Consider the following 13,837-nt stretch of genomic DNA (forward strand, 5'->3'; position numbering starts at 1 on the left):
TTAAGACTCTGGATGAATAGATAGAAAAGGGCCCACTTTCTATTCATGTAAAGCAAAACTCATCCCCAAACAGCCTGAAGACCACTTAATGTATAGCGCTCTATATTTAACCCATTATATATTCACGGCTGCCTGGGGGCTTTAGTTTGAAGGGTCCCACTCCGGCCTTCTAGTCAAGAAAAAAGAGATGGTGGAGGACAATAGGCCCACCTTACCTCACAACGTCTCCATCTCACGTTACCAAGCTCAGGTGAAGTGGCAGACTCATCAAACAGCCTAATGTGCCGCTAAAGCCTGTGCCTTCTGGTCCACGGGGGTGATAAGAACTCAGCCCAGGGGGGCCGCTTGGCTCAAGCATCAACATTTAACATCTGACTGAATTTCCACGGTGATTGCACACGGGGTCGATCGTGGATGCAAGCGGGCAGCGTGGCGCATCCAGTCGGTCTGGGGCCGCTTTGACTGACGGCGGCAGCTGCAGAGCTGGAAGGAGAGAATTCTCCCCCCCCCCCTTGTGACTGCATGCGCGGTTGTGGAGCGCCTGACTGGAGGCAACGCGAGGAGTGCACATACCTCCAGAAAAACGGGGGAGATAACTGCGCTCGACAGCTGAGGAGTTGTAAGGAAAGACGCCCGGGGGGAAGAGGAGAGTAATTCATCTTCAGCAGGGCCGAGGAGATCTCTAAAAGCAACACAAACAAAATACTTGAGGGTCCGTATAGCATGGGAGCGCTATGTTGTCCAGGAAAGGACTCATTCCAGAGGATTATTTACTCACACGTCTGGCCGAGGATGTCCTGCAGCCGAAGTGTTTTAAGGCCAAACCGGGGAAAGCACGGTTCGTCACCAAGAACGGCACCTGCAACGTAGCGCACACCAACATCAGAGAACAAGGTCGATTCCTGCTGGACGTCTTCACCACTCTGGTGGATTTAAAATGGCTCCACACGCTCATCATTTTCACCATGTCCTACCTGTGCAGTTGGCTCCTTTTCGGGATGATCTGGTGGCTCATCGCGTTTGCGCACGGCGACTTGGACCAGTAGGGAGACGACTTTGTCCCGTGCGTAAAGGACATTCACTCCTTCTCCTCCGCTTTCCTCTTCTCAATAGAGGTCCAGGTGACCATCGGCTTCGGCGGCCGGATGGTCACAGAGGAGTGCGTCTCCGCCATCGTCGTCCTCATCGTGCAGAACATCGTCGGACTGCTCATCAACGCCATCATGCTCGGGTGCATCTTCATGAAAACCGCGCAGGCCAATCGACGCGCGGAGACGCTCATTTTCAGCAAGCACGCAGTCATCTCCGTCCGCAACAACAAGCTGTGCTTCATGATCCGCATCGGCGACCTGAGGAAGAGCATGATCATCAGCGCCACCGTGCGGCTGCAGGTGGTCAGGAGAAGCGCCACGGAGGAGGGCGAGGTTCTGCCTCTGGACCAGATCGACATCCACATGGATAACCCGGTGGGCACCAACGGCGTCTTCCTGGTGTCCCCCCTCATCATCTGCCACGTGATCGACAAGGACAGCCCCCTGTACGAGCTGTCCGCTGGTGACCTGCAGTACGACGACATCGAGGTGATCGCGGTGCTGGAAGGGGTGGTGGAGACCACGGGCATCACCACCCAGGCCAGGACCTCATACGTGTCGGAGGAGATCCTGTGGGGGCAGCGCTTCGTGCCGACCGTCTCCGCGGAGGACGGCATGTACGCCGTGGACTACTCCAAGTTCGGGAACACCACGAAGGTCCCCACGCCGTGCTGCAGCGCCAAAAAACTTGACGAGTCGGGCGGCATCCCGCGGCTTAAACCGAACGAGGGCGTCACCTTGCGGGCGACGGTGAGAAGGCGGCGCGGCTCCGCGGGGGTCCGCAGGTCAAAGAAGCAGCCCGAGTGACGTCACGGTCCACGTCAGCCAATGACATTTTGTATAGTTGAGGAACGCGTGTTGTGGAGTATCACATGTGTGCATGTTTCCATTTAGGGTCACAGAATTGACCCAGAAGGAAAAGGAAGTGCAGTTTGGTTGCATCTGATCATTTTATTTCAATAATTATGAGTGTATGCATGTTTTATTATTCATGTGAAGGGGGGTGGGGGTGTTGTTTAGACCATATGATTTAAAAGACCTAAGATTTAGAATGCACTTCCATAAAGCATTAAAATACATACATTTCATTGTATGTCAACTAACACTGAAAACATTTTATAATGTAATGTTAGAAATTGACTTATACAGTCCTCATATAGTATATTAATACAAAGTGAAAACAAGCTAAACCCAAATGTCATATTATAGTACTTCATGAAAATAAAAATAGATCATGTAGCTGATAGAAATGTCAAAGATTGAATGAAAACGTAATACAGTATATTATACTATACATTTTATATGAAAATGACGTGGCCTCATTTTTTCTTTATATATGTACTCTTACAATGAGAATTTCTTTAGTGGCATACTGCATAATAATGTATTTTATGCCATTATTTCGGTTCTACTAATTACTTTAATGACATTTGTATGGCATATTATGCGTTGATATCTTAATGGCCTTATCATCAGAAGTGTTCTTCAGCTCCCCCCTCTCCTCTCCTTGATGTCAAGAGTAATTTAAATCACCGAGATGCAATTTAAGCCAACAGGAAGTGTCCTTGTACAGCGTCAGTTCTGCGTGACTAATATATGAAGATATACAGGTTGGGATTGTCGTTGCATCATGTTTTTCTTCATATTAGTCTTGTGCTTCCTATAACCTGTAGCAAATGAAAGACTAACATAAGAACTGAAATGAATTTTAAAAATCTGTATAAAATCACAAGTGATAAAAGTTTGTTAAGTTGAGTGTTCTGTTAAAAACGTGACAGTTTGGTTTTATTCTTCCTCAGGTAACGAATCGAAAAAAACTAAAGCCCTCTATAGTGAACTTCAAGTAGTCAAGTCATAATTTGTACGAGGCAGCACACAACAAGCTTGTTTCTTTCCTTTTAAATCATTTTCACAAACACATCGATACAAAAGACTCTGAAGCGAAGTGGCATTTCTCTCTTTTTATTAGATTATAATCTGCAGAGTTTAAAATATTAAATTGCTTTTAACTTAGTTAATAATTAAAATACATAAAAATGAGAGCCAGAACTGAAGAACCCTGCAAAATAAAAAAAATAAATAAAAAAGGAGAATAATGAACCCAATCCTCCTCGATACAAAGGCTATGTCTGAGAGAACCCACTTGTGATTCTTTGTACAGTAAAGTCCAAGCAGACTGTGCATTTTCTATACATGTGTAATGACACCATTATTGTTATTATTTCTGAACTAATTTTCCTCTGATAATCTTTTTTTTTTTAATCTAATTTTAAATGGGTCGGGTAAAAATAATAAACCAGGAGTGGAGAACCTGACTTAAGCACTGGCTGTTAAACAGCAGAGCAGCTCCACATCATCTCCTCCCACCCGTCACTCCCTCCGTGTGCGCCTCTCTGGGCCTGCAGACATTACCTCATGTCTTTGTCCTTCTGTGCTGCTGAAGTGGGTGTTGGTGGCGGTTCAAGTGGCTGCTGCTGTGCAGAGCACCGGCACACGACTCGGACTCATATTGGCACCAGTCCGTCTCGACTCGAATCCAATTTAAATATCCATCATACAATCTTTTATATTTCTATCTCTATCTCCCTGTTGCGGGTTAGCCTCTCTTCATGTTCGCTGCCCTCTACAGGTGGCCGCTGGGCCATGTGATTATGTGACTGTACTGTAGTTAAACACGCCCGACGTCGGCCCTAAAAAGGGATAAGCAGTCTGTGAACGAGAGAATCAAAACAAAAGAAAAGAGAGACTAACTCCTCTCTGGCAGCAGTGACATATTCTCTTAGGTCCTGAGTAGGAAGCGCTTCAAATCATCCCCTACATAAACAACCCAAACAGTGATTGGCTAGTATCGCCCCGTCAGGCAGTAACGTGGCTCCCTACTGGCCAGCGTGGTGGCCGTGCCCCCCCCCCCCCCCACCAAGCAGGAGGAGGAGGAGGGAAGGACAAGCCTGCAGGTGAGGAGAACATCTCTTCTCCTCACATTAACAACACTGTACAATAGCAGGTTGAAGCAAAGCAGAAACCCCTCCCTGTACTGTATGTTAGGTAGAGGACAGAAGGAGACTAAGGGGCCACACTGCACCCCCCCCCCCCCCCTCAGCAAAAATGAAAACTGAATTAAACTTAAAAGAAAAACAGAAAAGGTGAAATAAAACAAAAAAAAGAAAAACAAACATACACATACTTTTAAATTGCAGAGGAGGTGGGAGGGATTTGCCTCTGGGAGGAATGCTCACGCCAATTCCTGCTGGCGTGACAAACCCCTCCCTGGCACCAAAGAGGGGGGTGGGGCAGGCTGTCTTGGCTTCTCGCATCTATCTTATCTTCACCCCCGGGCTGCTGTTCTCACCTCCCCCCGCTCATCTCTCCGTCACGTGGTTCTGTGAAGAAGGGGAGGGCGCGGGTGCGGGTGCGGGTGGCGGGGCGGGGGTGCAGAGGACCTCGGACAGGTCGTCCATGATGCAGGTCTCCTTGGGATCGACCAGGTTGAATTCCCTTACGAAAACGATGAAATGTGCGTACAGAGTGTTCAGGTGGCCCTGCAGCTCCAGAGCCACGGTCTCTTTAAAGTGCGCCCAGTAGAGGTGAGCCAGCACGTGGAACAGGTACCGGCAGATCTTCTTCACCAAGGACTCAAAGGAGTTGGGGAACTCTTTGCCTGGAGGGGGGAGAGAGGAGGAGAGACCGGGTTAAGCACAGGAGAGGGTAAGCTTCGTTTTGTTCAATTATTCTACATATTATCAAAAAAAGAAATCCTGTGAATCCTAAATGCTTGATTTACAATAGAACAAGCACACGTGTTTGTAATGGGGAAGTCAGCTTAAAAAAAAAGAAATAAAACAATATATATATTGGAAGGATGAAAACCTTTCTTTACAAACATCAAATAGAGAAATCATTTGAGTATTTAACTATTTTTCTACTTGCATCTTCCTTAATGTAATCACTAAGAGTTTGAACAACCCAAAAGCTGGTTGATCAATTGATCTTGACCCCCCCTCTCATTTACACCCTCCATCTGGAGCAGCAGGGGGCAGCAGCAGCTTCTAGGACACAGGAGACCTGCAGGGGGACACTCACCATATTTAGTAGGGAAGATTTCCTCGTCTGTGACCAGTTTCTGACAAAGACTCATCACAAAGTCGACGTACTGTGGAGCAGTGCACTTTGTCTTCTTCCCCCTCTCGTCATACCAGTAGTATATTCTAGAAAGAGAGACACAAGAGAAAACATGCCAAACGCCGTCATCACATGTGTGTCTCTCAAAACGGCGCGTCAGACGCATGGATCACAAACAGGATGCGATTACGCACCTGAGAGATGAGTTTTAATGAATCACAGTTAATGTTTCCTAACTAAATGCTTTGTGGTTGCAGTACGGGTTGCGCAGACAAAAACACCAGTGTTTCCTGGTAAACAAATGATTCATCCGAGCAGGAAGAGAAAGAAACATTCGAGACGAGCTGCGAGAGAGATTTCGCACAACAAAAAATAACGTACTGGCAGTGAGGCGACGTTCTGTCCGACAGTAACGAGTAATGGGCCAGTAACACTAGGAGCATCCTTTCTTCACAGAGGGCACACGGTCAAACCAAAAAACAAAGATGCAACCGGCTATAAAGAACCAGAGTAGAGTAAAGAATAGAGTGAGAACATGAATACCCATCTCACACACACACACACACACACACACACACACACACACACACACACACACACCTAAATAGCAACCAAATGGTTCCGTTCCCTCATGGAAACATTTTCTTCTTTAAGTAGTGCGAGCTGTGCCTCTGGGCAGGGGTACTGACGCTGCTGGTACTCAGGCAGTTTTTACCACAAGGTGGAAGGAGGGGAGGAGGGGAGGAGGGGGGGGCAGTTCCTGCACTGGCAGGAAAGGGTGGGGTGCCAAGCAGTGTGGAAGGTAAAGTCCTGAATGCTGTGCTTTCTCCTTAGAAAGAGTAATAACTTTGAGTCACACAAAAATGCATTAAACATGTTTAGTTGAATCCAGAACCGGGCAGAGAGACGGGACGCCTATTCGCCTACAGCAGCCCAACTTGCTTTCTCCGGCCGGGGGGGGGGGCGGCAGCAGTGGAAAATCCCCCGTTGACTGGGAGGTTAACTCGTGACAAGTTCGTCCACTTTCTCACCTGTTGCCTTGTTTTCACCGTTGTATTTTTAACCAGGGTGAGCGCATGAACGCGCAGGTTTCTTAAGAGTGTCGATAATCAGGTTTTTCCAGACTTCAGTGTTCACAGGGGGAACGCCGGCCTCCTTCCAGAGACGAGGGTTCGCACATGGAGGCGACACCGCGCCCCGACAGGACAAACTAGTTGGATAAATGCCGACAGGCCGTCTGCTAACGTGGCAGTAATAGATCTCCACGGAAGGTTCATCCTCTCACAGCTCGTACTCTAGAGGTGTAACCGTACTTTATTGCACACGGTAGCCATGAAACACCCGTGTCTGTTGACTTCGGAAGGGTCAGACTACCCGGACGTGTGGTCCCGGGTTCCAGGCGGACCCCCTTTGGTAGTAGTTGCTCACTCCCCTCGGTCAATCATTGTGTGTGTGATGTTGATATAATGACTTTAGCAGAGATCGGGTAGCAGCAAGAAACACCGGTTTGACCGCAGGCGATGAAAGGAGGAGCTACACCACGTGTGCATCCAGCACGTCCTCAGGCTCTCACTGCTCATTGGTCAGATGTATTCGTAACGCAGCCGCACTGAATGAATGTGTCTGAATGAATCTACTCCATGTTTGTACATAAATCCTTGACCTCTGGGCTCACGACTCAAAAAATAGCAAATCATCTTCTACGCTAAATGATGTCATCAATGAGAAGGTTCAGTGGCGATGGGCTATTTCCTGACCAGTAAACCGGGTACTTTTACCAATAAAACCTTTTTGCTGTGTGTGTCTCATGATATGGTAATAATATACTCAAACTGCTGAAGCCTCCTGTACATTACAGTACATTTTAGGACTTGAATATAAGTTACTCAATCATTTGAATATGCTCCAGTTCAGCTCAGACACACAAAAATGTGCCGTACAAGTGATGAATACATCGCTTGCTGCAGTAAACTGCGTACCGCTCACTCTAGGACGGCCGATGTGGGAAGCTGAGAGACCTAAATTAACCCGAGTGAACCCTGCGGGACGCGAGTCGTCCCTCGCTGACCGGTTGAAGCATCCATCGATGAATTAACCAATTTATGATAAATAAACCAGTGGGTCTCTGCATGTGAGTGATGAATAAACCAAAGGGGGTGGGGGGGGGAACTCACGTGTTGCAGGCATTCATGGCTTGACAGGTGTCCCCGGTGCAGAACTCTGAGATAGTGCTGTACTGCAGGTTGATAAGATTGAAGAATGTTGTCGCTGTGGCAAAAAGAAGACGGATTTCAGACACGTGTCATACATATATACAACCTAATACGTTTATATGCCTGAAGGATGGGGGTAAATAATATACTGCCAGAATATAAAAGAGGACACTTTCTCCGTTGGATGACCGGGCCGCACACACACACACACGCTACAGCACCGCCACAAGCACACGGTAATGCAGTGTACAGCATGAGAGCATCACAGACATGTGATGATGGGAGGAGTTTGAACCTTTTAACCGGTATTTCTGCTTTCAAAGGAAAGTCCTACACAACCTGCTAAACTGCAAAAACAAAAAGGATTAGATTCTTTTTTAGTAATAATTGTTGCTTCTGCACTGAAACTAGTGCTTTTGGTTTACATATGTGGGGGGGGGGGGGTTCCAGTGATTAATGATTTGGTTAAGCTATTTAATAAAAATCCTGCTCAGACTTTTTATGTCTGTACACACATTAACCGGTGAAAACACGCCCCATCTGTTTTCTATAACGTTTTATCAGCCTAAAGTAAATGGAAAAGAATTTTTCCTTTCCTCGCTGGTCTGGTTTGGATGCGTAACCGAAACAAGTTCAGGGCGACGGGGGAAAATAGTGCCACAACAGAGACCTCCTCCATCCATCAGGCGAGCTCACAGAACCCCAGAGACCACGCTCCTAATGACAAGTATCAATTTTAAAGAGTTAAAACACTGCAATAAGGGCCGGCAGTAAACTACGGTGTTTAAAGTAGCGGCGTGCGGTGTCGTTGGGAAGGAGCCAAACGCTGCGCGGGGTCTGGATCCTATCAAGGGCTCGGCTCGCTCGAAATGTGTATATATATCATATGAAAACCAGGCTTCCTAGCGACAGCAGCGGTTTGCGTTCTCTGATACCGTCCTCAGCTCTGCCTGGAGGACGGCTGTCTTTGTCCCGTGCTGCAGGTACTCACTGTTGCTGGCCAGCCATTCGTTGAGGTCTATCTCTCTGGGCAGCACCACCAGCTCCTTGAGGTCAAAATCCACCACACGGATTTTTGTGTACTCGAGTTCCAGGTACTGCTTCTTCTCTTCAGGCGGGGGCTTCTTTCCATTTGGCTTCGTCTTTGACTTCCTGCAGGAGGAAAAAAAAAGAGAAGAAGAAGGACGGGTCAAAGAGCTGTAAAGGGCAATAACAGATTAAGGAAGCAGAAGTTCTCAACAGAGGGTTTCTACGTGACTTCACTGTATAGAAGCTAACCACGACATTTGCGTAGCTTGACTGCTGTGCCAACGCTGAACGCAGAGTAATAACAAGCACATGTTGGTTCAGCAGTAAAAAAAAAAAACACTTGATGAAGCGGGACGCCCGCGAAGGTCAAACGCTTAAAATGCACTGGGAATCGACTATCGACGGAGTCGCTTAACTTCCTGCCCCGCAAGCAACGACTTGCAGCACCCTAAAGAGACCAAACGAAGTAGGAGCTCAGTGTCTGGGCCTGACCCCTGACCTCTGACCATAGGTCTATAGCTTCTACACAGACGTCCCTCGCCGGCGACTTGTACCTCCACTGCCAGTTTTAGCACGGGGATGTCCTATCACACACTTCCTGCACTTCCAGGGCTGTAACCCCCTCCCCTTCTCTGTCTGCACCAGTGCAATCTGGGGTCAAAGGTTGAACGCGTTGATACGTAAGTGAGACAGTAGTAGAGGCCCGGCTGTCTGGAACAATCAGGAGCTGATCGCTCTGGGTTTGTTCGAGGTCGAAGGAGTTTCAGTTTTGCTCCCGGAATTTTTCCACCCGTCGTCTTGCGGACCCCCTCCCTCGATCTCCAGTTCCCACCGCCCCTCGCTGCAACACCCTCTGTGTAAATACAATGGTGGAGCAATGTGTTCTTGGCGCTCGCTCACCCCCCATTTCCTTCCCGGTCACACTCCCAGAAGACTCCCGGTCCGAGAACAGAGCACAAAAAGCCTTCTCACTTTCCATTTGGGCTCCTCTTTCCTGGAAAGGAGCGACGGCCGGTGCACATTCAGCTGTGAGAAATGGCTTCAAGGTGGATGACACAGAGGACAGAAGGGGGGAGGCTGCGAGGGAAGGGAATGGGTGAGAGGAGGGAGAACAGCTGAAACAAACATGACGAGGCCTCAGCCCCCCCCAAAGCGTTTTCCACCTCAGCAAACAAGGGAAGGCATGTCAACATGTGGACGCACTCGGAGCCAGCAACCGTTTACTTTGTAAATGTTTAGGTTTCCCCCCTCTGTATGTGCGCCGTCGTCTCGTTCCGCTGTGGGAACCGGCGTGATCTGAAGGGGGCCGACGGTTGCGCGGACACACGCGACACCGCGCTGGTTCTCATTGGCTCGGTAATGATTCACCGGGGTGATGATACCCCGTCATGTGAAAGAGCTTTACCAGAGGATGGAGCTACATCCAGACACCTCCAGCTCTGCTAAGCCCTTCTGAAGTGAAAAAAATGGGTCAAATCAGTTCTTCTACCTCCCCCTCTCTCCCCTCCTGTTGAAAACATTCCGTTTCATTTCCTTAGAAATGTCATCGTTTTCCATTAAACGCCTCCTCCACCTATCGTAAACATTGGTGTGGTAAGGGGGAGGTGAAATTCTGGAGCCATTGGTTTATTTTAGGATAAAGAAAACTTCCTCTGTGCCAGCGCTGCTCCCCTCATACGTACATAGTCACACACACACACACACACACACACACACACAGCTTTTTCTGTTCTTCGTGAAGTTTTCTCAGGCCAGTCTTTGCCATAAAAGGCAGCAGATACCTCTCTCTCTCTCTCTCTCTCTCGATCAGGGCGGGCTAGAAAGCAGGGGTGGAGGGGCAGTGGGTGAAGGGTCAACGGGACCCGTCTGGGACACAGACTCGCCATCCAGGAGACCCGGATAGGCGAAATGACTCCAGGCCAGAGTTTGAAGCAGGAAGACCAACATGTTTCAATGAGGAAACGGGGTCGTACAGTCGGAGTGACTGACCTCACAGCTGCTCAACTCCCGTCTGCTAGACATACTCTCTTATCCCTTTTCTGCGCCGCCCCCCCTCTGCTGTCTTCACCCGCTACCTTCCCTCCCAAACTAACACGTTTTAATACGCATCTCTACAGTTGTGCCCCCTTCTTGTTTCCAGGGCCGACCCAGCTGGTCACAACAGCTGCGCCTAGAGCGGGATCCCACCACGGTCCGGACGCGCGTGTGTCCCGCAATCCCTCGTGTGTCCACGCAACCCGTCAGACGTACATCTGTTTGGCCTCACGCGGGCGCACAGGTCAGCCGCCGTATGTGCGCTCGAAGATCGGCAAATAGACTTTGTGTGAGGAGAACTCCGGCGGGTACATGAAGCCCGCTCCGTTACGAGGACCTGGCTCAAATGAATCCCGGAATCACTCGGGGCAACATTGCACAACATCCCTCCGCTGGAGAAAACCGTTTCAGTACTTTGGAACACAATGTTGCACAACTGCTGCTTGAGCCGGCATCCTACATGACTTTATTGCCATGTAGGATGCCACCGTCTATAGCGCAGGACACACAAACCAAGGTGCCAATATATTACTACTGTTTACTTTAAACTGTGAAACAGCCGGTGTGTACGATAAGGATATGAGCACCAAGGAGAAAGAATTCTGACTGAACTTTAACACCTGAGGGGTCAGAGAATAAATCAATCACATTTCAGACAGCGGCTCCCTGCAGTAAAACATCAATAGCAAGAAGTGATCGCTGCTAATCGCGGCCAACAAGACCGGACGGAATGAACTCCGCTATTTTGGAAAAAGAGCAGCTTCAGCGAGGAGGATCGCTTTTCTCCAAGCCTGGCCTCCGAACCTATTTCAGGATTCAAATTAAACAGTCAATAGCGCTTTCTCCCCCCCCCAAAACCCCTCCCCCACAGACAGGAGCGGAGGCAGTCTGAGCACACCGAAGCCACACCACAGCAGCCACCACGGGGCTGAAAAGAGGCCGAGTCGAGGACGGACTGAGCCAGAAGATGTCTACACACTGCTGCATCCGCTCCGTCAAACTCCTTCCTGGTCCATTTTCTGTATTTCTTAAAATAAGAATTTTCGGATTCATAAATACTTGCAGTGATTACGTCAGTAACAGTGGGGTTCAGTTCTGCAGTACGGCGATAAGAGGGAATGAAGAATGCACAGCACTGCCACCACTTAAACAGTAGCATCAATGGGGGCGTCAGCAGCACTGTAAATCCGTAAATGAGAATGGGAGCCACGGGGGGGGGGGGGGGGGGGGGGGGGGGGCTTCACTTAACACTCAAACTGTTTCATTTTACATTTCAAACAATTGGAGCTCTGGTTTGAATGAATTTCCTGTTTTCTTTGCTTAAGCCAAATCGTTAGTTAGGCGCTTAAATTATGCATTAGACGCGATGGAGGGACAAGGTCACGTTTGTGTGGCCGAGGACCAGAGAGCAGGACAAAATAAATAAATAAACACACGGGTGGAGAAAGCAGCGTTAGACCCCAGACACCAAACAGGTAAAAACGTTACGTCGACAACGCGGCTCCATCGGTACCGCAAACATACAGAACAGTGTTTGAAAATAATGTCACAACTCAGATACAAATACGAACAAACGGGTTTTACCGGAGGACTTTTCCGACGGCCTGGAGCACCATCTTGCAACTTAGTCCGTTTTTGGAGTTTCTCTGAGAGTGCATGTCCGCCTTATCTCCAGAAAATGAGCAATAATCTCCGACCATAGTTTATTTAAAAACGTGAAACGGTCTCCGCCGGGTATTCAGAGCAGTCCGAGCCTCACCGCGGGCGGCTTTGTCTGAAGCGCTCAACTCACTCGCTCCTCCGGCAGAGGGGACAACTTTGGCCAAGTTTACAAAGAGGGCCGCCTTCAGTCCGCGCTCGTCCAATCAGCGAACGGGGGAGAGCTCGGTGGGCGGGGCGTGGTGACGTCAATGCCCATGCGGACGTAGTTAGTTCATTTTCCCCAAAGTGTAGTTACAATGTAGCAACAGGTGAAAGGCGAGCAGCAGCGGACTACAAAGGAATAATAGTTAAAAAACGTGTTACTACAATGTATGTGGCTGCTAGAAGCAGAAGTAGAACATGTTAATGTCAGCGTGACTTTTACAGGACAAAAAGTAAACGTGTAGAACAGTGCAGAAGAGATGAAACATCACTTCCGCTGTATTGGTTTGCCGGGACTTATTGCCCCATGATGCAGCTTTGACCCCTGGTGGGTCTTTAAAAGTCATGGGTTACGTAATGATCTCGTCACTGCAAATGCACATTATGAAAATTGCGAAATGTGGTTGAAAGCAGCTGGAGGCCTAAGTGGACATTGAGTTAAAGATCATTTTGTCAAATCTTATTTTCACTCTGATAGAAAAGAGAAGAAATATGATGGAAGTACGGCCATTTAAACTAAAAAATAAAACAAACCTGTAAAAACAGGGAGAAGCAGAGGTTTCCCGCTACAAAAAAAATTTTAAAGTGTGAAAAGAGAGCACGCAGGGACTGTTGAGCAACATTCTTCACGTTGATTCTGTAACTTTGCCTCGCTGGCAGCGGTCATGTCGTGTTCAAACATGTCGGGCTGAGGAACCAGTGAAGGAATCAAACTAACCCTTTGGGAGCCAGAGAGGGATCCTAAGGAGTATGTTGAGTGATTGTAACAAACATTTTAAAAGCGTAATATTATGGAGATGGGTTGAAGTGCGCAATTCAAATTCAAATCAAAGTGCCAACAGGACGCCGAGACAAAAGCACTCAGGCAGCGTACGAACTTGAGGAAACGAACAATGTCGAGTGTCACACAACGCGATCACATAAGTGTCACGGAAACATCATTCCGTCTCCCCCCCTAATTATTGCCTCTCAAACGTGCTTATTTTCTTCTCCAGTGCACTCTTCACACATTTTTCCTCCCTGTCTGGCTTTGTTTGCCCTCTCACTGAAAGAGTCGGTGGAGCGGCTGGAATACGGAAGCCGTGCGGGCGTAGTGTCTACGGCAGGTGGACCCTCAGGAGGCGCCGCTTGTTTACCTTTCAGACATAATCCGGAGAAACTCTCTGAAAGAGTCAAACGGAGCAGAGGGCTGGCGCCACTCCCGCACCCTACATCAGAGACCCTCACCGCACTAGTGTGTGGGGGCCCGGGGCGTGGTGGGTGGAGTCGGGGTGATCCAGGGGCCCCAAGTGAGGAAAAAAAATAAAAAATGGGTGGAGGGGAGAGAGAGAGAGAGAGAGACCAGAACAGGGAGCTTTTTCACCCGCTGCTAAAAATAGCCTCAGCCTGCCCAGCCCACGCAGAATACAGAGAACAGTGGAAACAGGAGGGGAGGGCAGGGGGGGGGGGGATTATGCCATATGCGTGTGGGGGTGCACAGATCTGGCG

At 48.7% G+C, this 13,837-nt stretch overlaps 2 protein-coding genes across 6 annotated transcripts in view; one reads left to right on the forward strand and one right to left on the reverse strand.

Moving 5' to 3' along the window:
- Nucleotides 1–530: 530 nt before the first annotated feature.
- On the forward strand, nucleotides 531–3,665 carry LOC120812317 (ATP-sensitive inward rectifier potassium channel 11-like). Its single transcript, XM_040168167.2, has one exon. It carries the CDS (start codon nucleotides 1,146–1,148, stop codon nucleotides 1,896–1,898), a length of 753 nt encoding a protein of 250 aa, XP_040024101.2. The 5' UTR covers nucleotides 531–1,145; the 3' UTR covers nucleotides 1,899–3,665.
- LOC120812318 (MOB kinase activator 2) overlaps nucleotides 3,038–13,837 on the reverse strand; it is a 39,275-nt gene continuing 28,475 nt past the window's right edge. For 4 of the 5 annotated variants that reach the window (XM_040168172.2, XM_040168171.2, XM_040168170.2 and 1 more), the window contains exons 2-5: nucleotides 8,415–8,575; nucleotides 7,385–7,478; nucleotides 5,172–5,296; nucleotides 3,038–4,749 (exon numbers count right to left, since the gene is read on the reverse strand). In XM_040168172.2, the coding sequence (XP_040024106.1) occupies nucleotides 4,451–4,749; nucleotides 5,172–5,296; nucleotides 7,385–7,478; nucleotides 8,415–8,575 (679 nt within the window). In that variant the 3' untranslated portion in view covers nucleotides 3,038–4,450. Of the gene's footprint in view, nucleotides 4,750–5,171; nucleotides 5,297–7,384; nucleotides 7,479–8,414; nucleotides 8,576–12,070; nucleotides 12,302–13,837 lie in introns of those variants that run through there. The other variant, XM_040168168.2, reaches the window with a different exon arrangement.

Source organism: Gasterosteus aculeatus, chromosome Y (assembly GCF_964276395.1).
Source record: "Gasterosteus aculeatus chromosome Y, fGasAcu3.hap1.1, whole genome shotgun sequence".
NCBI classification, from domain to species: Eukaryota; Metazoa; Chordata; class Actinopteri; order Perciformes; family Gasterosteidae; genus Gasterosteus; species Gasterosteus aculeatus.